Consider the following 25,639-nt stretch of genomic DNA (forward strand, 5'->3'; position numbering starts at 1 on the left):
GACAAATGCAAAATACACTGGAAAGTCTCAGCAATAGAATTAAGAAAGTAGAAGAAACAACTTCAAAGGTCAGGTGCGGTGGCTTACGCCTGTAATGCCAGCACTTTGGGAGGCCAAGGCAGGCAGATCACGTGTGGTCAGGAGTTCAAGATCCGCCTGGCCAACATGGTGAAATCCTGTCTCTACAAAGATACAAAAATTAGTCAAGCATGATGGTGGGTGCCTATAATCCCAGCTACTCGAGAGGCTGAGGCAGGAGAATTGCTTGAACTCGGAAGGTGGAGGTTGCAGTGAGCTAAGATTGCACCACTGCAGTTTAGCCTGTGTGACAGAGCAAGACTCCATCTCAAAAAAAGAAGAAACAATTTCAGAGTTCAAAGACAAGGCTTTTGAATTAACCCAACCTGACAAAGAAAAAAGAATTTTTAAAAAGTGAACAAGGCCTCTAAGAAGTTTGGGATTATGCGAAATGACCAAACCTAAGAATAACTGGTGCTTCCAAGAAAGAAGAGAAATCTAAAAGTTTGGAAAATATATTTGAGGAAATAATCAAGGCAAACCTCCCTGGCCTTGCTAGAGATCTAGACATCCGAATACCAGAAGCTCAAAGAACACCTAGGAAATTCATCACAAAAAGACCATCGTTTAGACACACAGTCATCAGGTTACCTAAAGTCAAGACAGGAAACAATTTTAAGAGCTATAGGGAAAAAGCATCAGGTAACCTATAAAGGAAAACCTATCAGATTAACAGCAGATTTCTTAGCAGAAATCCTACCAGCTAGTAGGAATTGGGGTCCTATCTTAGCCTCCTTAAACAAAACAATTACCAGCCAAGAATTTTGTATCCAGAGAAACTAAGTTTCATAAATGAAGGAAAGATACAGTCTTTTTCAGACAACCAAATGCTGAGAGAATTCACCACTAGCAAGCCAGCACTACAAGAACTACTAAGAGGAGCTCTAAATCCTGAAACAAATCCTCGAAATACACCAAAATAGAACCTCCTTAAAGCATAAATCTCACAGGACCTATAAAAAAAAAAGAAGGTATTCAGGCAACAAATAGTGACAATAGTAACCTCACATCTCAATACTAACATTGTGACCTAAACGTTCCACTTAAAAGACAAAGAATGGCAGAAGGGATAAGAGTTCACCAAGTATCTGCTGTCTTCAAGAGACTCACCTAATACATAAAGACTCACATAAACTTAAGGTAAAGGGGGGAAAAGATATTCCATGCTAATGGACACCAAAAGTGAGCAGGAATAACTGCTCTTATATCAGACAAAACAAACTTTAAAGCAGCAGCAGTTAAAAAAGACAAAGAGTGATATTATACAATGATAAAAAGACTAGTCCAACAGGAAAATACCACAATCCTAAATATATATGCACATAAAAACATTGCAGTTCCCAAATTTATAAAATAATTACTACTAGACCTAAGAAATGAGACAGACAGCAACACAGTAATAGTGGGGGACTTTAATACTCTACTAACAGCACTAGACAGGTCATCAAGACAAAAAGTCAACAAAGAAACAATGGACTGGCCAGGCGCAGTGGCTCATGCGTGTCATCTCAGCACTTTGGGAGGCTGAGGCACGTGGATTACCCGGGTCAGGAGTTCAAGACCAGCCTGGCCAACACAGTGAAACCCTGTGTCTACTAAAACATACAAAAATTAGCCAGGCATGATGGTGGGTGCCTATAATCCCAGCTACTTGAGAGGCTGAGGTAGGGGAATCGCTTGAACTCGGGAGGTGGAGGTTGCAGTGAGCCGAGATCACACCATTTCACTCCAAGCTGGATGACACAGCCAGACTCCATCTCAAAAACAAAAAAAGAAACAATGAACTTAAACTATATCCTAGTACAAACAGACTTAACAAATATTTATAGAACATTCTTCCCAACAACTGAAGAATATATATTCTACTCATCAGCATGTAGAACATTCTCCAAGATAGACCACATGACGGGCTACAAAACAAGTCTCAATAAATTTAAGAAAATCAAAATTATATCAAGTACTCCCCCAGATCATAGTGGAATAAAACTGGAAATCAACTCCAAAAAGAACCCTCAAAACCATGGAAATACATGGAAATTAAATAACCTGCTCCCAAATGATCACTGGGTCAACAATGAAATCAAAATGGAAATTAAAAAATTATTTGAACTAAACAATAATAGTGACGCAACCTATCAAAACCTCTAGGGTACAGCAAAAGTGGAGCTAAGAGAAAAGTTCATTGCATTAAATGCCTACATCAAAAAGTCTGAAAGAGCACAGACAGACATTCTAAGGTCAAACCTCAAGGAACTAGAGAAACAATAACAAACCAAACCAAAACCCAAACCCAGCAGAATTGAAATAACCAAGATCAGCACAGAACTAAACGAAATTAAAACAAACAAAAAATACAAAAGTGAAACGAAAAGCTGGTTGTTTGAAAAGATAAATAAAATTGATAGACAGTGAGATTAATTAAGAACAGAAAATATCCAAATAAGTTCAATTAGAAACAAAACAGGGGATATTACAACTGATACCACAGAAATACAAAAGATCATTCAAAGCTACTATGAACACCTTTACACACATAAACTAGAAAACCTAGAGGAGATGGATAAATTCCTGGAAATATACAATCCTCCCAGATTAAACCAGGAAGAAATAGAAACTCTGAACAGACCAGTAACAGTGAGAAGGAAATGGTAATTAACAAGTTGCCAACAAAAAAAGTCTAGGACCAGATGGATTTGCAGCTGAATTCTATCAGACATTCAAAGAATTGGCACCAATTCTATTGATGCTATTCCACAGATAAAGAGGGAATCCTCCCTAAATCATTCTAAGAAGCCAGCATCACCCTAATACAAAAAAAGGAAAACTACAGACCAATATCCCTGATGAACATAGAAGCAAACATACTCAACAAAATGCTAGCTAACTGAATCCAACAGCATACCAAAAAGATGATCCACCATGATCAAGTAGGTTTCATACCAGGAATGCAGGGATAGTTTAACATCTGCAAGTCAATAAATGTGATACACCATATAAACAGAATTAAAAACAAAAATCACATGATCATCTCAATAGACTCAGAAAAAGCATTTGACAAAATCCGGCATCCCTCTATGAGTAAAACTCTCTGCAAAATTGGCACAGAAGGGACATCATACTTTAAGGTAACGAAAGCCATCTATGACAAACCCACAGCCAACATTACACTGAATAGGGAAAAGTTGAAAGCATTCCCCCTGAGAACTGGAACAAGGCAAGAAGGCCCACTTTCACCACTTCTGTTCAACATAGTACTGGAAGGCCTAGTCAGAGCAATCATACAAGATAAAGAAATAAAGGGCATCCAAATAGGTAAACAGGAAGTGAAACTGTCACTGTTTGCTGATGATATGAACGTATACCTAGAAAACCCTAAAGACTCATCCAAAAAGCTCCTAGAACTGGTAAATAAATTCAGCAAAGTTTCAGGATACAAAATTAACGTACACAAATCAGTAGCCTTGCTATATACCAACAGCAACCAAGCTGAGAGTCAAATCAACAACTTAACCCCTTTTACAATAGCTGCAAAAAAATAAAAATAAAATACTTAGGAATATACCTAACAAAGGAGATAAAAGTCCTCTACAAGGAAAACTACAAAATACTGTTGCAAGAAATCATAGATGACACACACAAATAGAAACACATCCCATGCTCACGGATGGGTACAATCAATATTGTGAAAATGACCATACTACCAAAAGAAATCTACAAATTCAATGCAATTCCCATCGAAATACCACCATTTTTCACAGAAGTAGAAAAAAAAATCCTAAAATTCATATGGAACCAAAAAAGAGTCTGCATAGCTAATGCAAGACTAAGCAAAAAGAACAAATCTGGAGGCATCACATTACCAAACTCCAAACTATACTACAAGGCCATAGTCACCAAAACAGCATGGTACTGGCATAAAAACAGGCATATAGGGCCAGGCATGGTAGCTCACACCTATAATCCCAGCACTTTGGGAGGCCGAGGCGGGCAGATCACTTGAGGTCAGGAGTTTGAGACCAGCCTGGCCAACATGGTGAAACCCCATCTCTACTAAAAATAAAATTCAAAAAAATAGCTGGGCATGGTGGTGGGCACACATAGTCCCAGCTACTTCGGAGGCTGAGGCAGGAGAATTGCTTGAGCCCAGGAGGCAGAGGCTACAGTGAACTGAGACTGCACCACTGCACTTCACCCTGGGCAACAGAGCGAGATTCCATCTAAAAAAGTAAAAATGGCACGCAGTCCAATAAAATAGAATAGAGAACCCAGAAATAAAGCCAAATACTTACAGCCAATTGATCTTCAACAAAGCTAGCAAAAACATAAAGTGGGAAAAGGACACTCTATTCAACAAATTGTGCTGGGATAATTGGCAAGCCACACGTAGAAGAATGAAACTGGATCCTCATCTCTCACCTTATACAAAAATCAACTCAAGATGGATCAAAGACTTAAATCTAAGACCTGAAACCATAAAAATTCTAGAAAAGATCATTGGAAAAACCCTTCTAGACATTGGCTTAGGCAAAGACTTCATGACCAAGAACCCAAAAGCAAATGCAACAAAAACAAAGGTAAGTAGACAGGACTTAACTAAACTAAAAAGCTTCCACACAGCAAAAGAAATATGTATATGTTACCTGGATGGAATTGGAGGCCACTATTCTTAGTAACTCAGGAATGGAAAACCAACATCATTTGTTCTCACTCATAAGTGGGAGCTAAGCTATGAGGATGCAAAGGCATTAGCATGATACAATGAACTTTGGGGACTCAGGGGAAAGGGCGGGAGGGGAGTGAGGGATAAAAGACTACACATTAGGTACAGTGTACACTACTTGGGTAACGGGTGCACCAAAATATCAGAAACCGCCATTAAAGAACTTATTCATGTAACCAACCACCTGTTCTCCAGAAGCCAATTGAAATAAAAAATAAAATAAAATAAGCCTTAGGGGAGAAAATTGTTAACCTAGTTGCTTTTTAGAATATGAAGTCTAAGATTCTTTATCTTTAATTATAAATATAATAAACCAGTTATGATAAGGACATAAACTTAAGGGCAATCACAGAGAAAATGTGGGTATATAAAAAAGAGAGAGAACATTCTATGTGGGTTCTATTTTTATATATTCAGTTTCTTGACATCATAAGATTGTGTACATGTCTAGTTTATCTTACTATGAGAGCAAGGTCTTGATATTCTCCTTTTTAACTGTAAATAAGTTATTGCCATGACTTTTGTAGGTGATTTTTCAGCTTAGTGACTATAATTACTATAAAGCTTGATTTCCTTCTCGTTATAGTAAACTGCAATAGTTTGAAGTAAATAAATAAAAACACATGGAATATTATTCAGCCTTATAAAAGGAATCTTCACTTGAGCCCAGTTTGAGACTAGCCTGAGCAACATACTGAGGCCCTGTCTCTACCAAAAATACAAAAGTTAGCCAAGTGTGGTAGCACCTGCCTGTAGTCCCAGCTACTCAGGAGGCTGAGGCAGGAGGATCTCTTGTGCCCAAGAGTTGAAGGCTGCAGTGAGCTGTGACTGGGCCACTGCACTCCAGCCTGGGCAACAGAGCAAGATCCTGTCTCTAAAAAAAAAAATTAAAAAATTAAAAAGGAATCTTGATACATGCTACAACATGGATAAACCCTGAGGACATTGTGCTATGTGAAATAAACCTGTCATAGAAAGACAAATACTTACGATTCCACTTATATGAGGTACCTAGAGTACTCAAAGTCAGGAAGAAAAAGTAGAAGGGTAGTTGCAAGGGACTGGGGAGAGGGGAAAATGGGAGTTGTTTAATGGGTATAGAATTTCAATTTTGTAACATGAAAACATTTTGAAGACTGGTTGCACAATAACGTGAATATATTTAACACTACTGAACTGTACACTTAGAAATAGTTAAGATGGTAAATTTTATGTTTTTTTAACCACAATTAAAAAAACAAAAGATAACTAGGTTAAGGATTAACAAAATCCTCTCCTCTTTGATATGAGAATTTAACTTCTGGTTACCTTTTTTGGTTCTTTTCTTCTAGAAACCAGATAACAGAGGTATGTCAACTACATTCCTAGGCAATATATCTTATGGGAAAAATAACTTCTGATTGGTAAACTAAATCTGAATTGCGAAGAACTACAAATAAATTATATATATAAGTACCTTATGGAGATACAGAACTCCGAGCTTCCCTGGCTATGGCATGTACCTTATGTGGCACCTGGAAGCTATGCCTATGAAGTTATAGCAAGAGATATTCATTCCTATAGGGCATGAATCTTCTAAGCTAGGGTGGCTCCTGTGAATCTTGTCACCTTGCACCTAATCTGTTACTCTGGGGCAGCCAAAGAAGATAGCTCCCAGATAGCTACAGGGACTGCTATAAGGACTCTTCTAGAAAGAAACACCTAATGCTGCTCTGTTGGCAAGCTATGGTTCCTGTCCTGTTGCATTCTGAGTAGGTAAGTGTCAAATGGGGCCTATGATAGTCTTATAAGTCTGAATATTTAGTTGAATCTAAGAAGACCCTTTGGTGGATATTGCAACTACCTTATCTTTAAGTTGTGGTTTAGACATCAGTAGCTCTATGCCATATTCAAGGTGTGTAGGTTGACTTCTTAATCAAAATATTTTCCAATGATGCTTTTGCTAATGGGGAGTGGGAAGAGGAGGAATCCATTCTAACCTCCCAGTGATCTTGTATATCCAGAATAGTACAGTATTCTTTCTGTGGTGGTAGTTTTGCCTGCATCAATATGAGCCATAATTCCAATATTACGGATTCTGTTTAAAAGGAAAAAATAAGGTAGACATTACTAAAATTGTAAAACCAAAGTATATATGCTGTTCAAATTTCAAAGCTGGTATTTCTATAATTTATAAAACTGTAAAAACTAGAAAAATGGAAAACATTTAGAGTATATCCACATTACTCTGATAACACAGCTAAGTAACAAAAGGGCTAACTACAACCTACAATTCTGAGACTATCTTATATTCATTCTATGAAAAGTGTGGTGTTGTTACATTAAAAAATTTTAGCATTAAATTGAGAAAAATAGCTAAAATACATTATCAACATCTATTTAAAATTGGCTAGGGCAGAAAGTCATAAAAATTACAGCATTCACTCTTGTCCATCAGAGAAAAACTGCAAATTTTCGTGACAGTCTATGGAAAAGTGTGATATCAATGATAGTACTTACTTAGCTATGGGAGGATTGATGATGGAATGAAGGGATTTGATATCATTTCCTATTAAGCCTAATGAAAAGAAAGTTAAAATTGAACTGTTACATTTATGAAATTTTCCTTTAATTTATAAATGAAAGACTTTAAAATAACTTTAAGCAAATACTGTAATTCCAAATAAAGTAAAGTAAAATTCAAGCTAAATAAATCTAAAATAAACTAAAATTTATTTCCTTGCAATGTATAAGGAAAGCTATGGATGACAATACAACAAGGTAAAAGTTTTAAACATCAAGTTCTAGATCATATCCTTAGAAAAATACAGATTCACCCCAATCTCTGCCACCTACTTAACTTCCATTTACAAAACTGTAGAATTAGAATAAATGCTCACAATAATAATCTTAAGGCACTGATCCTGAATCAAAGAAAAATTTTTAAATGCACAGTCCTATAAACCTGCCTTTTCCAGGGTTCGAAGAGCTAAGGGTGATCCTTATGTCAGTTGATAATGAATTATTACACAATGTGGAACTTGCCTTCCTCAGCAATCCCAGGACACAATACCTTTAAAGACAGCCTGGGAGGTTTCACTGAATAGAAGCTGTAATAATTTAATACTTTTGAAAGACCAAGCAGTATTTCTTAAATTAAAAAGTCCATATGGCTTATTCTATGCTTAACATATAGTTTACTAATATTAAGAACTAATTCTAAAGAAACAAGGCAGTTATATTCATAAATTTAATTAAAACCCTCCTGTTATTTAAACCATTTCTCCCATGTTTCTATGATACAAAAATGAAAATTTTATATTATTTTTGAAACTCCATAGTGGTTTGAAGATCAAAAGATAATCTATACTACTACAGTGAAATTCACATGAGCAAAATACAGAGACCTAGATACACACCAACAATGTAGCCCATTAAATTAATCCTCCCTTGTAAGTCAACAGCCAATCAGTATTTTTATTCTATTATTCTCACTTGACAAAGACAGTAATGAGAACAGCAACAGAATTAAACTAATTTCACAGAGTCTACCATACACTTGCTTGTTTCAAACACAGAAAGGACATTCAAAAGTAAGTCAACTCCTCCACCTTCCAGCATTTGATGCCATGTATCTAACCTAAACAATCCCAAATACTTAACCAAACTACTTACAACAATCCTCAAAATAAATTATTCTAGTAAATCTCTCTTGACAGAAAACACTTGCATAAAAAAAAGAAATAAACTAGAAAAAAATTTTTCACAAGACTACTCTACAAGTACATTCACATGTTAAAACTTCCAAACTAGCTACTAAAGCCACCATCCTTTCCTTTGCTCAGCTCATCCGCATGTTCCTCAGATGAGGAGCACAACTCTACTAGTATTTCCTTCTGGCACCTATCCGAACACTCCCACCCCTAATACTCTCTAGGAAATAGCCAAGAAGTAAAAAATGGTTTCAGAACCCTAATATGAGAGATTCTTGCAACAAGAGAGAGAAAAGAGATGAAGCGAACAGCTTAGATAAAATTAGAAGAATCTAAAATTTGTACCTGGTAGGGAACTGTAATTTCTTCCAAGCAGCACATGTGGCTTTAACCTTTTTAAACTTGCTCTTACTTTATAGCAGCATATATTCTAGTAAAGAGAAAAAGAAATGACATTAATTTTATTTTAGCATCACTTATTACAGTTTTAACATTGTAATTGTGCTTTGTCAGAAGACAAACTATTTTGTATAGCTTTAAAGTAGTTCTAATTTATTAACTCCAATTCTTTTAAAAAGTGACAACCCAAATATATCCTAGGGGAAAGAATAAGGATAAAATTAATACTGATTTGCTATTTTGGGCTGACCTTAAAACAATGGTTCTCCTCAACCTGCAGTATTAGCATGGGCTGAGGGCTTGTTTGAAACACATGCTTAGGCTCCACTCCAGACAAGAGAATCAGAAACTCTTGGGGATGCAGCCAATCTGTTTAAACCAGCTCTCCAGGTGATTCTGATAGCTATAGTTTGAGAACCACAACCCTAAAGTTCCGAAAGTCAGAAGCTGAGAGAGTCAGAAAGGTTATATAAGGTATCTCACCCAGGATACACCTTGGTTTTCCTCTGCATCTGCTGAAAGGTCTGTGCGGGGAAATGAGCTCTAAAACCATTAGTTGTTTTCAGGATTTATTATAGTAGTTACACATTAGAATCATCTGGAAAGCTTCTTGAAGACACAGGGGTGGGGAGAGAAGAGGAGAACTGGAGGAGCTGGGCAGCGGCATTTTAAAAAGTTCCCAGGTTGTCTCCAATGTAGCATTCAACTGAGAATTACTAAGTTAGAGCAAGTCTGCTTAAGGCCAAGCCTACCTCCCCCATCTTAGCTGCTTACCTAACCTTCTCGTGTTCTCATGTAGAGGCTGAATATTCTCCACCTCAGTTTATGCCCAGACCACTAGATACACATTTAATAGCTGCCAATATAGTCGGAATTGTTAGTGTATGTAATGATTTAGGGCCACCACAATCTGCTTTTTGTTTCATGAACTGCATATCTGTGCTATCTATATTATTTCTAGGTTAGTTACCAAGTTTCTGGAAATAATATGCTACTATCCTTAGAAAATATTTCCACTGCATAATGACTAGGATAAGACCCAGTGTCTATCACAGAGTGCATAGTCTGAAAGTGTCAGCAATCCAAGCACTGAAGAAAAACTGGGTAACTCCTTGTGCCACTTAATGAGATCACAAATGGAATATAGAAATATATCTTCTTCAAAAGGCTGCTCAGGTGATTTTAAAGTAGCAAAAAAAAAAAAAAAAAAAAAACTGTAGACAAATGGTAAGGCTTCTTAGGGTTACAGGTTCTCCACTACAGCAGTCATACCCTATCCACAGGGGGTATATTCCAAGACCCCCAGTGGATGACTGAAACCTCCGATAGTACTGAACCTAATTACTGTCCATCAGAACATGTTTCTGTTCATGTCTTCTGCCCACAAATTGAATAGCTTTTCCATCTTAACTAACCTCTTATCATGTTATGTGACCATAACTTTTGCAGTTTGAAGTACAACAGTAAAACTAGCAAAAATGTCTTTTTCTTCACAATTTCACGGATAGAAGATTCATTCCTATCATAGATCTTAGTAACCTCAGCATATGACTTTTTTTTTTCCTTATTAAGCCAAGAATTTTCACCTTTTCACTTAAAGGGAACACTTTATGGCTTCTCTTTGGCATATCCAAATTGCCAGCATCACTACTCTTGTGCTCTGGGACCATGATTAAGTAAAATAAAGGTTACTTGAACACTAGCATGGCAATACCACAATCTGATAACCCAGACGGCTACTGACTCATGGGTGGGGAGTGTATACAGTGTGGATATGCTGGGCAAAGGGATGACTCACCTCCCAGGTGGGATTAAGTGAGATGTCATGAGATTTCATCACAATACTCAGAATGGCACACAATTTAAAACTTATGAATTATTTCTGGAATTTTCCATTTAATTTTCAGACCACAGTTGACTTTGAGCAACTGAAACAGCTAATAGCAAAACCATGAATAAGGGGAAACTACTGTACTCCCTGTTAAGTCACTGAAGATAAAAAGAAATAACCCAAGCAAGCTTTAAAGTAATCTTTCACTTAGCACTAGATAAAAGGGGTATTATTACGTTTGAGGTTTAATATCTCTGAAGTATACTGAAGACGCGATAGTTCATAAAATAATTTATAGTGTTTCGGAGAGGATTCAGGAGTCAGACCAGAGCTTAAAGACTAAAACAATGTTCCTGAGACAAAGATCAGACTGCCCAAGAAGTTGGCTTCCAACAGCTCTGCAGAAGACAGCCAAAAGTAGTTTTATCAACCATTGTACAATTATGTTATACTTCGATATTAAGAGAAACTTTATTTCATAAGAGTCTTAATCTATGGATACTTAACATTACAAAGCACATTTTCTGTTAAAGATGTACATTAAGTGATGACATTCTTAGATATAAAACTGTACCCTCCTTCAAAAACAACTGGCATTTTAGTACTCCATGAGACCAGCATTTAGCTACAGCTGTTCTTTTACTTTTAAATTAAGGTAATTTCCTCTCATATTTCTTAATAAATTAAGGCAATTACTTTCAAATTAGTTTGGCTTGAAGATTTCCAAAGGTTATGACTCAACTAAGTCTGGAATAAACAGCTGATGAGATATACTGGGCATTTTAGGCAGTAAAGTAGCTGAGGTTGTTAAAGGACATTTAATCTTGTAAGAAATGCTTACATTAATATGCACACTGGATATTGTCTGATGACTCACTGCACATATCCTCAAGTTGCTCAACATTTTGATCCTCCAAACTGTTATTGTCTGAAAAAATAAATATACAAAATTATAAAACTAAAGTTATGTATTACATGTCAGCAAGGCATATGTAAGTTAGACATATGTAAGGTAAAATCTATTACTTTTAAAAAGTTGGAATGATATTTTTAGCTACCAAAAATACAATGCATCATTCAGAAAATGAAAATTCTGATTAAATATGAGAAATATGGTTCTTAGGCTTAAAATGTCCCTTTTTGTTAATGTAATGTTTAAAGAAAGACATGGAGATACATTAGAAATCAACTTATTGAAATTACAAAACACTGTATCAACCAAAATGCATTGTTACGTAAATGAATAGAATTAAGTATAAAAACTAAGAATCCACACTTGGTAATTTCTAATTGGCAGTAAAATTTACTGGTTCATTTGTATATTCTGATTTTCCTACCATACCATGTAAAAACTAAATCATGTAAAAAATATATAAAAGTCCTCTTCCTCTCTGATTATAGAAACTAAGCATCTTTAATTTAAAAACATTTGCTAAATATTCACTACGTTTCAAGTACAATATCAAAGCTATTAGAAATCTAAGGACGCAGCTGAGACTGGGGGTGCTGGGGAGACAAACAGATCACGTTAAACCAAGCTTGTCCAACGCATGGTCTGCAGGCCACATGCGGCCCACGATAGCTTTATATGCAGCCCAACACAAATTTGTAAACTTTCTTAAAATATTGTGAGTTTTTTTTTCTTGCGATGTTTTTTTAGCTCATCAGCTATATTGTTAGTTACCATTAGTGTATCTTATGTGTGGCCCAGGGAAACCAAAAGATTAGACACACTTGTGTTAAACCATTGTGATCCATGTTATTAAGAAGATATGTCAAAACTCATTACTACTCCTAAGTCTGTTCTTTTCTGGATTTTAGCTAAGAAACATTCACTACTCTTATTTAGAAAGTCATCTAATACTTTCATTTGATTTCCTAAACATATTTGAATGTTTCCTTTTTTTTTTTTTTTTTTTTTTTTTTTTTGAGACAGGGTCACCCAGGCTGGAATGCAGTGGCTCGATCTCAGCTCCCTGCAACCTCTGTCTCTTGGGTTCAAGCAAATTCTCCTGTCTCAGCCTCCCGAGTAGCTGGAACTACAGGCATGTGCCACCACGCCTGGCTAAATTTTGTATTTTTAGTAGAGACGGGGTTTCGCCATATTGACCAGACTGGTCATGAACTCCTGACCTCAAGTGATCTGCCCGCCTCAGCCTCCCAAAGTGCTGGGATTACAGGCGTGAGCCACCATGCCCAGCCTTGAATCCATTCCCTCTTCATGGGTAATGCCAAAGTTCAGGGCCTCATAGTCTCTCTACAGTTACGACTGTAATAGACATTTAATAGACATTTTCCTCTTCTTACTTTAACTCAGTGGTTGTCAATAAAAAGATAATTTGCATAACCCAGCCCTCCCCCGCCCAAGCCTATTCCTTCCCATTTATTCAAAAAGAATTTACTACATGTCTGTCTACCCACTGCTTTCTAGATATTAGCGTTACTGCAGTGAACAAAAGACAACAATCTCTGCCCTCATACTGCCTCTATCCTAGTCAGGGGATAGAGACAACAAACAAAAGTAACAAATACAATACATAGTCTCTCCTATGATGATAGGTGCTGTGGAGAAGAATTAAGCAGGAAAGAAGAATTGGGACAGTTAGAACTGAAGTAAAGAGATCAAGGAAGGCCTCATTCAAATAGTGACATTTAAGCAAAGACCTGGAGTAGATGAGGGAGGAAATTCGGGGGGTGGGGGGGGGGCGGCGGGGAGGGGTGCATTACAGGCAAAGAGATTATATAACGTACTGTACCTAAAATATACAAATGCTAGTTATTATTTCTGGTTTTAAAGAGAATGATGATATCACCTTAGAAAATGGAGCCTTAAAAACTGCTTCAAAGGCCGGGCTCGGGGGCTCATGCCTGTAATTCCACCACTTTGGGAAGCCGAGGCGGGTGGATCACCTGAAGTCAGGAGTTTGAAACCAGCCCGGCCAACATGGTGAAACCCCGTCTATACTAAAAATACAAAAAAATTAGCCGGGTGTGGTGGTGGGCGTCTATAATCCCAGCTACTTGGGAGGCTGAACCAGGAGAATCGCTTGAACCTGGGAGGCAGAGGTTGCAGTGAGATGACATGACGCCATTGCACTCCCGCCTGGGCGACAAGAGCGGAACTCCGTCTCAAAACAAAACAAAACAAAACAAAAACTGCCTCAAAGCCGGCCGCTGTGGCTCGCGCCTGTAATCCCAACACTTTCGGAGGCCGAGGCGGGTGCATGGCTTGTACCCAGGAGTTCGAGACCAGCCTGGGCAACATAGTGAAACCTCGTCTCTACAAAAAATACAAAAATTAGCCAGGCGTGGTGGCACGAGCCTGTAACTCGCTACTTTTGAGGCTGAACTCGGAGGATCGCTTGATCCCGGGAGGTCGAGGCTGCGGTGAGCAGAGCTCGCGCCCCTGCACTCCAGCCTGGGCGACTGGGCGAGATGCCGTCTCAAAAAAACCCACAAAAACAAAATACTGCCTCAAATCCAAGCACTAAGAATTAATGAAAGTATTCTTTTGGTACAGTTCTTTTTGTTCATCAACTGAATCACGTACAAGCTGTGAAGTAATTAAAGGAACTTCTGCAACTGTGCAGTAAAAGGGTAAAATTGACAGTGTATTCAAGCAGACGTACTTTTTCTTGTAATGAATTACTTCTTGGCCTCTAGGGGGCCACTAAATACAAGTCCACTCACTTAGCATTTGATGCGGTGCACCAAAACGCCTCAGAAATTTCTGGAATCAGTCCTGTACCTCCAAAAAAAACAGAATGTTATCTTCGTCTTCTCTAACAGTTGCAAAGGCCCAGTAGTTTTATTTCTCTGTACACTAAGTTTTCATTCTTCAGCATCCTTCACAATCGTGCACACATTACAGTGTGACCGGAACAAAGATGAGTCCCCCTCGCCGAATGATAGAGAAAAACTTCCATATTGAGCGAACACCGAGGGGAGTCCGGAGGCCTTGTTGTCCTCCTCCGTGGCTGGCTGTGTCTGTCGCAGCCTGGAAGGTCAGCAATACCCAGCGCGGGACAGGGTCACAGGCGTGCAATGTCTCACAGCTCGGAGCAGTACTCACCTGGTATTAGGCCGCGTGCCGCAGGCCAGCTCGTCACCGCTGGGCTGTTGAAGCAGGAGGCGCGGGCCGCGCCAAAGTCTGCAAAGGCCTCAAGTCTCCACACCAGCCTAGACAAACGGCCTTGTACCTAAACGAAATGAAGCTAGGATTTTCCGCTCTGCCGCCTCAAGCAGCCACACCTCCGCACTTCCGGCGGTGTACCGGCCAAATGCCGCCTGCCAGCAACTTCCGTCCTCTTAACCTAAAAGCGGAAAACGGAGGCTCGGAACCGCTGCGTGGTTCTTGCTCTTCACTCGGCCGTTTTAAAGGGCGACCCTTTCCTGTCCCGGCCTGCGTGGCGTGGGCTTGTGGGTCTTTGAGCCCCGAAAATTGAGAGCGTTTTCGCACCCCAGGGGCTGCTCCTGGCGGCCCTGCGGCCGTCACCATGGTAAGGAGGATGCGTCGGACGCCCGCGACATACAGCGTTTGAGTTAGTGGGACCTGAGGGCTCTGGGACGCTGGGGCAGGGGGTGAGCGGTGGTAGGCGGAAATGAAAACTGCTAAGGGAAAAGGATGGTGGACTCCGTGGGGTGCGCTCTAAGGAGTGAAAACAACTTCACATTCGAGACACAGAGGGTATTTGCCAGAACACAAGCTTTGGAGCAAGATTTTACTTTTTTTTTTTTCTTTTTGCTCTACCGCTAAGAGTCCTAAAAATTACTGATTTCACCACAAGCATGGTTATCAGCACCAGAGCCTAATGGGAATATGGTTGTGCCTTGTACAATCTTAGATGTTAATCCCACGCCTTTCATTTTACTGTTAAGGAAACTGAAGGCGTCAAAATGAAGGGGTCCTTGCCGAAGACCAGACAGCTAATGAATTGCGAAGCCGGACTTAACGGCCCAGATCTAACTGCCAGATCCATGCTCTTTCTGTTACGTCTCTATCATCTTGCGTTTCTTTGCGAAGTGGCATTCCATACACCCTTCATGTGATTGCTGCAAAGTTTATATGATAGCAGTTGGTAGCAGCACGCCTTGCTATTTGTTACTTAACACTGTTCTCTGTGCTGGACTTGGCTTTGTATCATTTTTATTTTTGCAGCCTTAAAATACGAATAGACACGCCTGGTCTCGTGTTTAAAATAAAACGTGTCTAAAATGCAAAAAGCGTCCCATACATTGGTGGTGAAATGAAAAATAATGCACTTTGGAAAACGGTCTGGCAGTAAACACATGTCCACATGAAGACTTGCATGCAGTTTATTGCAGATTTATTCGTAATCAGCCAAAACTGGGAACAACCCAGATACCTATCAACTGGTCAGTGGGTAAACAGTGGTATATCCATACAATAGCATACTACTCAACAATAAACAGAATTGAAGTACCTATACCTGCAACAAATTGGGTGAATCCCAAACCAGATTCAAAAGGCTATGTACTACTGTTGATCCCTGTTTCTTTCTGAGAAAGGCAAAACTAGGGATAGGTATCAAATTGAGGGTTGGAAAAGAGGATTGACTTCAAAGTGACATAGGGAATTTTAGGGGGAAATAGAAATTCTCTATTTTGATTGTGGTGGTTACAGAACTGTGTAGTTAGTAAAAATGTAGAACTGCGCGGTGGCTCAGGCCTGTAATCCCAGCACTTTGGGAGGCTGAGGCGGGCGGATTACGAGGTCAGGAGATCGAGACCACTGTGAAACCCCATCCCACTGTGAAACCCCATCTCCACTAAAAATACAAAAAATTAGCCTGGCGCGGTGGCGGGCGCGCCTGTAGTCCCAGCTGCTCCGGAGGCTGAGGCTGGAGAATGGCTTGAACCCGAGAGGCGCGGCTTGCAGTGAGCAGAGATCACACCACTGCACTCCAGCCTGGGTGACAGAGCGAGACTCTGTCTCAAAAAAGAAAAGGGGGGAAAAAAAAACTTAGAACTGTATGCCTAAAAAGAACAGATTTTACTGTGTGTAAATTATGCTTCAATAAAACTAACTTAAATTTTTTTAATGTGAAATGAAGATGTTATTTAAAAAGCAAATTATATCAAGGAAAAAAGATACTGTAATCAGTTCATCCCTTTTGTGGTCCAGTAGATTTTGGAACATTCCCTACTGAGATTATTAGAAATGTAAGCCCTGATGCCTCATACCATTCAAGATCAAAATTTAACTTACATCATGTGAATAGACTTAATGGTGCAATAATCATTCAAGTAAGTGAACATTTGGATGAAACAGGGTCTTTATGCTGTGTAAAAGCAAGCATTTTAGAATAATTGTCAGTACTTTTAAAAACTAAAATAACATTTCTTGCATCATTATAGCCACAGAACGAATATATTGAATTACACCGTAAACGCTATGGATACCGTTTGGATTACCATGAGAAAAAGAGAAAGAAGGAAAGTCGAGAGGCTCATGAACGTTCAAAGAAGGCAAAGAAAATGATTGGTCTGAAAGCTAAGCTTTACCATAAACAGCGCCATGCTGAAAAAATACAAATGAAAAAGACGTAAGTGGTCTCATTTGTCATAACAAGTTAACATCTTTTGAGTCATCATTATTAAAACAGGTAATTTTGAATCTTTTTTCCTTCTTGGTAGTATCAAGATGCATGAAAAGAGAAACACCAAACAAAAGAATGATGAAAAGACTCCACAGGGAGCAGTACCTGCCTATCTGCTGGACAGAGAGGGACAATCTCGAGCTAAAGTACTTTCCAATATGATTAAACAGAAACGAAAAGAGAAGGCGGTAAGCAATAACAATTGAAGTCTTTGTTTTGTTTAGGAGAATTACTTAAATTCAAATTTGAGGTTCTTGTTTCTTGGTTTAATTTCAAACATGAAGTACAGCTATTCCCATTATTTAGATGTTGAGGTCTTTGTAAATTTAGTAATAAAAAAAACTTATTTTCCCATCATAAGGTTCTAAAATTTAAGTTTTAAAAAAATTATTAGAATGCCATATGAAATTAAAAAGCTGATAAGGAGTGAATTTCAAATTCAATATTTGTCTTCCTGTTTGAAAACCCACAGTGCTATGCAGTCATAAAGAAAAATACAAATGCTTCTTATTTGTGCTGTCCTGTAGTGCCAAAATTGGTTCAAAAGCAGAATGGTGGAAAACTCCCTGAGTTATCACAAAAAATGTGGCTTTTTAAAACATCTGTGAATAGATTAGCAGAAATCCAGATAAAAGAATATACTGTATCTATATTTAAAGAATTCTTTCTACTGCCTTACACTACTTCAGTTTTTTTCATAGAATTTGCACTCAAGGGAGGCATAAAACATCTGGTGAGGACTTTGTCTTACTATTAATGTAATCTACAAATCCATTTCAGGAAGAAATACAGAGACAAGAGGTGGAAACACTCGTCCAGTGTTATGCTGTTAAACATTAGTAAACACATACACTGCTTATAGAAGTCACCATCGACTGGGCACAGTGGCTCACGCCTGTAATCCCAGCACTTTGGGAAGCCGAGGCAGGTGGATCACCTGAGGTCAGGAGTTCAAGACCAGCCTGACCATGTGGTGAAACCCCACCTCTACTAAAAATACAAAAATTAGCTGGGTGTGGTGGTGTGTATCTGTAGTCCCAGCTACTCGGGAGGGTAAGACAGGAGAATTGCTCGTACCCAGGAGGCAGAGGTTGCAGTGAGCCAAGATCGCACCACTGCACTCCAGCCTGAGCAACAGAGCGAGACTCCGTCTCAAAAAATAAAAAAAAAAAATAAACAAAAAAAAATTACCACCACATTACAGGTGGTATTTTCTCACCCATAACACAGCAATAAGATTTTTAGCTTAAGTCAACCATTTATTTAATGTACCCATGATATATAAACTTGTTCTGTTTAATTTGCAGCTTATGAGACAATACAGAACTCTAGAATAACAGTTGAGCCAATGATGGTTAAGCAAAAAAAAATAGATCTACTGCTTTGTACAACTAAAACATACTTGACTTATTCTCATTGTCCTTTAATAACAATGTAAACTTTTAACTGTGGCATATTTTTAGGGAAAATGGGAAGTCCCTCTGCCTAAAGTACGTGCCCAGGGAGAAACAGAAGTATTAAAAGTTGTTCGAACAGGAAAGAGAAAGAAGAAAGCATGGAAGAGGATGGTTACTAAAGTGTGCTTTGTTGGAGATGGCTTTACAAGAAAACCACCTAAATATGAAAGATTTATCAGGCCAATGGTAAGTCCTTGGAAGAGTGTAATGACTGAAATATTAGTTCACTTTGTTAAATCGGATAAAGAACGTTATAATTTCCTGAAATTCTTTAAATTGATGTGGAACAGATTGGAAGATATTTTTATGCTATTTTTGTTATTTTAAGTTAGTGATAGAAGTTATTTAGTACTTTTTCCACTAGTTAAGAATCTTTAGCCGGGTGCGGTGGCTCACACCTATGATCCCAGCACTTTGGGAGGCTGAGGTGGGTGAATCACCTGAAGTTAGGAGTTCAAGACCAGCCTGGCCAACATAGTGAAACCGTATCTCTACTAAAAAATACAAAAAGTAATCTGGGTGTGGTGGCGGGCGCCTGTAATCCCAGCTACTAGGGAGGCTGAGGCAGGAGAATCACTTGAACCTGGGAGGCAGAGGTTGCAGTGAGCCGAGATCACACCATTGCACTCCAGCCTGGGAAAGAGCAAAAATCCGTCTAAAAAATATATATATATATATATTTTTTTTTTTTTCAGCTTCGTAAGAGATTTGAAAACTGTCATAAGACATTGTCAGTAAATTCTGACTTTTAAACATGACATATTAGAATCTTCATTTTCTTCATATTTTCTCATTCAACTAGTGATCTGCTATATGCCTGATATTGTCTAGGTCTCAAAACACTTCTTGTCTTTGACAACAGTTCGAAAACTTGACTAGGACTGTTTTGTAAGAGTCAGTTTCAGTTTGGTAAGGAAAGTATCCAAATGCTCTTGAAAATCATTGAAAAGCCAGGCGCGGTGGTTCACGCCTGTAATCCCAGCACTTTGGGAAGCTGAGGCAGGCAGATCACGAGGTCAGGAGATCAAGACCATCCTGGCTAACACTGAAATCCCGTCTCTAATGAAAAAAAAAATACAAAAAAATTAGTCGGGCATGGTGGTGGGCGCCTGTAGTCCCAGCTACCTGGGAGGCTGAGGCAGGAGAATGGCATGAACCTGGGAGGCAGAGCTTGCAGTGAGCAGAGATCACACCACTGCACTCCAGCCTGGGGGACAGAGCAAGACTCTCAAAAAAAAAAAAAAAAAAAAAATCTTTGAAAAAAGGAAGATAATTTAATATAGCTTAATTTCTATTGAAGGCAGCAATAGTAATATGACACCAAACTTCCCCACCCCGGGGAGAAACATAATTGAAGATGTATTTTTGCAAAATCCCTTCAAAGAGACTGAACTATTCTCCCAGTTAGATACATAGCCTCAAAAAAACAAAGTATCAGAGAGAAGAAAGTTGCAACATGCCCAAATCCTAGTGTTCAACCTATTTGTTTTTGTTTTTGTTTTTGAGACGGAGTCTCCCTCTGTCGCCCAGGCTGGAGTGCAGTGGCGAGATCTCAGCTCACTGCAAGCTCCGCCTCCCAGGTTCTCGCCATTCTCCTGCCTCCGCAGTAGCTGGGACTGACTACAGGCGCCCGCCACCATGCCTGGCTAATTTTTTTGTATTTTTAGTAGAGATGGGGTTTCACTATGTTAGCCAAGATGGTCTCTATCTCTGTGATCTGCCCGCCTCAGCCTCCCAAAGTGCTGGGATTACAGGCATGAGCCACCGCGCCTGGCCAACCTGAGTAATTTTTAATAGATTAAAATATTGGCAAACAGCCTGTTTCTGTAAATAAAGTTTTAATGGAACACAGCCATGCCTGTTCATTTACATATTGCATAACCCCCACCCCCAGAATTGAACAGTTGTAACAGAGGCCATATGGCCTGGCAAAGCCTAAAATGTTGACCTTTTGGGTTCTTTACACAAAGTGTTTGCCCACCTCTGGATTATATCATGGAATCGACTTGTTTTGGTTTCGTATTCATATTCTGAATATATTTGGGTAGCCTTACCAGTTCTACAGGGAGAGAATATACAAGTCAGGCTACTCTAGGTTTTCTGTAGTTTCACAGATTTGTCATTGTGAATTAATCAGATGGCATCCTGAATGGTGTCAGTTTCTTAAGAGCTTCATTAATGAATCTGTTACTAAGAAACTGATTTAGTGTTGTTTTCTCCCCATCCCCATACACGCAGAAATCAAGACTGCAAAATGTTGTGATGTTTGAAGTACTACACCCTAAAAGACCCTATTAGGTGACTGGGTGATTCCATAACCAGTTTCTGTAACAAAGACCTCTCTGGGCCTTCTCCAGTCTCATATTACTATCAACCTAAAGAAAGCTAACAATCCACTCCTTTTTTCATCATGGAAGGTAGCTGAGGTATATAAAGACTTGGAATCACGATATTTAGGTTTGATTCTGTTTACCACTCACCATTTAATCTGGAAACAAGTCATTTAACCTGCTGCTCCTTGTTACATCATTCAAAAACAAGAGAGAGAGGGATGTGTTTGTTGTGAGGTTATTGTGTTTAAGTGAGCCAGTTGTGAGCTAGCATAGTGGCCTGGTATATATCAAGTCCTTAGTAAGTCTAACTGTCGATGACTAGACAGTAAAAATCTGAGGATGTTGCTAGGTAGCTGTTTCAGGGCAAAAAAAAAAACTTTTCGGAGGCTAGCTGTGGTGGCCTGGAATCCCAGCACTTCGGGAGGCTGAGGTGGGGTGGATAGGTTGAGAGCCCAGGAGTTCAAGACCAGCAGGCAACATGACGAAACCCCATCTCTACAAAAAAAAAATGCAAAAATTAGCTAGGCATAGTGGTGCGTGCCTCTAGTCCCAGCTACTCAGGAGCCTGAGGTGGGAGGATGTCTTGAGCCCAAGAAGCCCAGGATGCAGCGAGCCAAGTCATGCCACTGCACTCTGGCCTAGGCAACTGGGCAAGACCCTGTCTCAAAAAAAAATAAAAATAAAATTCTTAAGTATATGTGTGGGTGTTTGCCCTACGTATTTATACTGTAACCATCAGGTTTTTACTTTGTAGAACATATTTTGTTAGCTGCTTTAAGATGACATTATGCAACCATAGTTTTTTGGAGATGGTTGAAAAAGATAAGCAAAAACAACACTACTCATCACTGTTAACATTTTGGACGTGAACATTCTTATGTTGTGTTTGACTTACTAGGGCTTGCGTTTCAAGAAAGCCCATGTAACACATCCTGAACTGAAAGCTACCTTTTGCCTACCGATACTTGGCGTAAAGAAGAATCCCTCATCCCCACTGTATACAACTTTGGGTGTTATTACCAAAGGTACTGTCATTGAGGTAAATGTGAGCGAATTGGGCCTTGTGACGCAAGGAGGCAAAGTTATTTGGGGTAAGTGAATTTTTGAATATAGGGCTGTTGCTGTTCTGCAGTACTAATAGAAATACTCTTCAAGTTGATGTATTAAAATACACAGCAAAATTTTTTAATGCAGTAGAGCTAAGTTAAAACAATGTAAATCAGATGTAAATCTTTAGTAAAAAATACTTTATAGAAAAAGTAGTAAATACAATTGTTTTAAAATTTAGCTTACTGGTTTTAGTTACATAAGGTGTAATACATTCTGTTAGATTTATTTTGATCCTTTTTGGCCAGGCGCAACAGCTCACGCCTGTAATCCTAGCACTTTGGGAGGCTGAAGGGGGTGGATCACCTAAGGTCAGGAGTTTGAAACCAGCCTGGACAACATGGCAAAACCCGTCTCTACTAAAAATACAAAAAAATTGGCTGGGTGTGATGGCGAGCACCTGTAATCTCCGCCATTGGGAGGCTGAGGCAGGAGAATCACTTGAACTCAGGAGGCAGAGTTTGTAATGAGCTGAGATTGTGCCACTGCACTCCAGACTGGGAAATAGAGCAAGACTCCATCTCAAAAAAAAAATTTTTTTAACCTTTTTAATAAAAATTATTTATTATAAGGGAAGCAGATGCAAAGTTATAACTAAGAAATATTTTAAGAAAATAGAATGAATTAACCATGAGCAGAGGAAGGGAGGCATATATCAAACATATTTTAAAAGCGAGGTCAGCTGACATGAAGTATTAGCCAATGACTTAAGATGTTTTCTGTAAGAAAAAATTTCTTTTGCCATAAGTTTACAAATATTATGGAAATACTTCTTATATTTACATGCTAACATTAAGAGAAAATACCTATTAAATTTAAAGAAATAGAACTATCTGTCCCACGCAGGTAAACTGATAACTAATTGAAACTGCCAGGAGTGGTGGTTCAGCCTGTAATCCCAGCACTTTGGGAGGCTGAGGCAGACAGATCATCTGCGGCCAGGAGTTCAAGACCAGCCTGGCCAACATGGTGAAACCCCATTTCTACTAAAAATACAAAAATTAGCCAGGTGTGGTGGCCCACGCCTGTAATCCCAGCTGCTTGGGTGGCAGAGGCAGGAGAATTGCTTGAACCTGGGAGGCCGAGGTTGCAGTGAGCTGCAGTCGTGCCATTGCACTCCAGCCTGGATGACAGAGCAAGACTCTGTCTCAAAAAGTAATAATAATAATAATTGAAACTGATTTAACACAGTTTAGTTCATTCTGTTAATGGGATTCTCCTGACCTCCCAGAAATCATGTAGAAGCTTCCAGGCTTTAAAAAGCCCCCTTGCTATCCGGGCGCAGTGGCTGACACCTGTAATCCCAGCATTTGGGGAGTCCAAAGCAGGCAGTTCACTTGAGACTGGAGTTGGAGACCAGCCTGGTCAACATGACAAAACCCCGTCTCTACTAAAAATACAAAAGAATTAGCCAGGCATGGTTGTGAGTGCCTGTAATCCCGGCTACTCGGGAGGCTGAGGCGGGAGAATCACTTGAACCTGGAGCTTGCAGTGAGCTGAGACCATGCCACTGCACTCCGGCCTGGGAGACAGAGCAAGCCTCCGTCTCAAAAATAAGTAAAATTAAGATATTTTGATCCTTTTTAATAAAAGTTGTTTTATTACAAGGGAAGCAGATGCCTTCGAAGTTGTAACTAAAAAAAAAAAAATTGTAAAAAAATAGAATAAGTTAACCATGAGCAGAGGAAGGGAGGCATACAACAAACGTGTAATCACAATAGATCAGTAATAAAACAGAAACGTGTCATGCACTAATTTTAAACGCCCTCATTTGCTTAGTTTTCTACCTTTAGTACCAGATCCAACTACCAGATCCAACTTCTTTGAAAGGGAAGAATACACACTACAACTTCTTCAGTGATTGGCTTATACTTCATGTCAGCTGACCTCAGTTTTAAGATACGTTGTTACCTTGACTTGAAACTCATTTAAAACTTGATACAATTTGCGGGAATAATTATGTGAAAAAGTGACAATGCTCAGGTCAATCCACAAAAGCCTGTTAATGCAATGTACTAGTAACATGGAGCTGACCATTATTTGCAAAAACACTATTTATATGAAAATTGTATTCAGAACTTAAGTTCTTAAATGATTGAATTTTGTAAAATCTCATTTATCCTTTACGGTTCATTTCTTATTAAAAGTGGTAATTAGTAATATTTTAGGCATGGTTGGGCACAGTGGCTCACGCCTATAATCACAGCACTTTGGGAGGCCAAGGCAGGCAGATCATTTGAGCTCAGGAGTTCGCGACCAGCCTGGGCAACATGGCAAAACCCCATCTCTACAAAATACAAAAACAAAAAAATTAGCCAGGCAGTAGCGTGTGCCTGTGGTCTCAGCTACTCAGAAGGCTGAGTCAGGAGAATCGCTTGAGCCCAGGAGGCAAAGGTTGCAGTGAGCCGAGATCACACCACCGCACTGCAACCTGGGGAATAAGAGTGAAACCCTGTATTAAGATGGGAAATAATAAAAGGGCAAAAGTTATATTCTTTAAAATTAATTTTTATTAGGTAACAACCCTCCCTTTTCCCTTTTTTGGTTTTGTTTTCCTTAGGAAAATATGCCCAGGTTACCAACAATCCTGAAAATGATGGATGTATAAATGCAGTCTTACTGGTTTGACAGCAATTTCATATATAATTATCGAGGACTACACACCAATTGAGAAAACTGCCATTACTGTGATATTTCTGAATACTACCAAACAGCCATACCTGTCTGCAATGAAGAGATTTATTAAATTGTAAACATTAAAATGGTCCTGTTTTATAAATGGTCTTTATTTTGAAATCTGCCTAGACCCCGTGTTCATAAAATTGAATGATTGAAAAAAAGCAAATATACAAATACCCTACCTCATCAATATCTGCATTTGTGCGTGGGTATTCGGTAATTTCCTGAAAACACCACAGTGTTCGTTGAAAATGCCTTTCAGAAAGGTTAATACACAATTATGTGTCTGAGAATTTAACTGAAGTATCTTCTACCTCATTAATCATTAATCCTAAAAAAGGTAGCATTAATACAGATGTTTACAGTGTTTACACTAAAAGTATGTGAGAAGACACTAAAAGTTCAAAACTCTTAGAGAAATCTTTTCACCTGTGAAATCCAGTACAGCAAAAGGTCTAGTGAATTACATTCTAAACATTTTCATTTCATTTACCATGTGTAATAATATGTACTTGGCACTATTTTCTACTTGAATTTCATGAAAATGAAAAAAAAATACTAAAGTATTTGTACTTTCTTAGCATTTTCTGTATTCTAAACAGTATATTTATATTTTCAGAATGGTATTAAGAATTAGTTTAAGTAACTCCAGCTAAGTTTTAAAAGGAAAAAGAAGACTGCACTGATTCCCTGAGGAGAAATTTATTTGCAGTTACTTAGATG

The 25,639-nt window shown here is 38.8% G+C and overlaps 2 protein-coding genes across 9 annotated transcripts in view; one reads left to right on the forward strand and one right to left on the reverse strand.

Moving 5' to 3' along the window:
* GFM2 (GTP dependent ribosome recycling factor mitochondrial 2) overlaps positions 1-14,994 on the reverse strand; it is a 48,468-nt gene extending 33,474 nt beyond the window's left edge. For 5 of the 8 annotated variants that reach the window (XR_012413736.1, XR_012413735.1, XR_012413734.1 and 2 more), the window contains exons 1-5: positions 14,793-14,994; positions 11,562-11,648; positions 8,836-8,920; positions 7,298-7,355; positions 6,778-6,875 (exon numbers count right to left, since the gene is read on the reverse strand). Coding sequence is in view for 2 of the 8 variants with exons in the window: in XM_005557160.5 (XP_005557217.2) it covers positions 6,778-6,875; positions 7,298-7,355; positions 8,836-8,920; positions 11,562-11,624 (304 nt within the window). In the remaining 6 variants the exon portion in view is untranslated. Of the gene's footprint in view, positions 1-6,641; positions 6,876-7,297; positions 7,356-8,835; positions 8,921-11,561; positions 11,649-14,792 lie in introns of all 8 variants that reach the window. The other 3 variants (XR_012413737.1, XM_073993616.1, XM_005557162.5) reach the window with 1 other exon arrangement.
* Positions 14,995-15,107: 113 nt separating this feature from the next.
* Positions 15,108-25,002, forward strand: NSA2 (NSA2 ribosome biogenesis factor). The gene is made up of 6 exons (XM_005557158.5): positions 15,108-15,219; positions 17,099-17,286; positions 17,378-17,528; positions 18,804-18,983; positions 22,029-22,221; positions 24,798-25,002. The coding sequence occupies exons 1-6, from the start codon at positions 15,217-15,219 to the stop codon at positions 24,863-24,865; spliced, it is 783 nt and encodes a 260-aa protein (XP_005557215.3). The 5' UTR covers positions 15,108-15,216; the 3' UTR covers positions 24,866-25,002.
* The last annotated feature ends 637 nt before the right edge of the window (positions 25,003-25,639 follow it).

This window comes from Macaca fascicularis, chromosome 6 (assembly GCF_037993035.2).
Source record: "Macaca fascicularis isolate 582-1 chromosome 6, T2T-MFA8v1.1".
Lineage (NCBI taxonomy): Eukaryota > Metazoa > Chordata > Mammalia > Primates > Cercopithecidae > Macaca > Macaca fascicularis.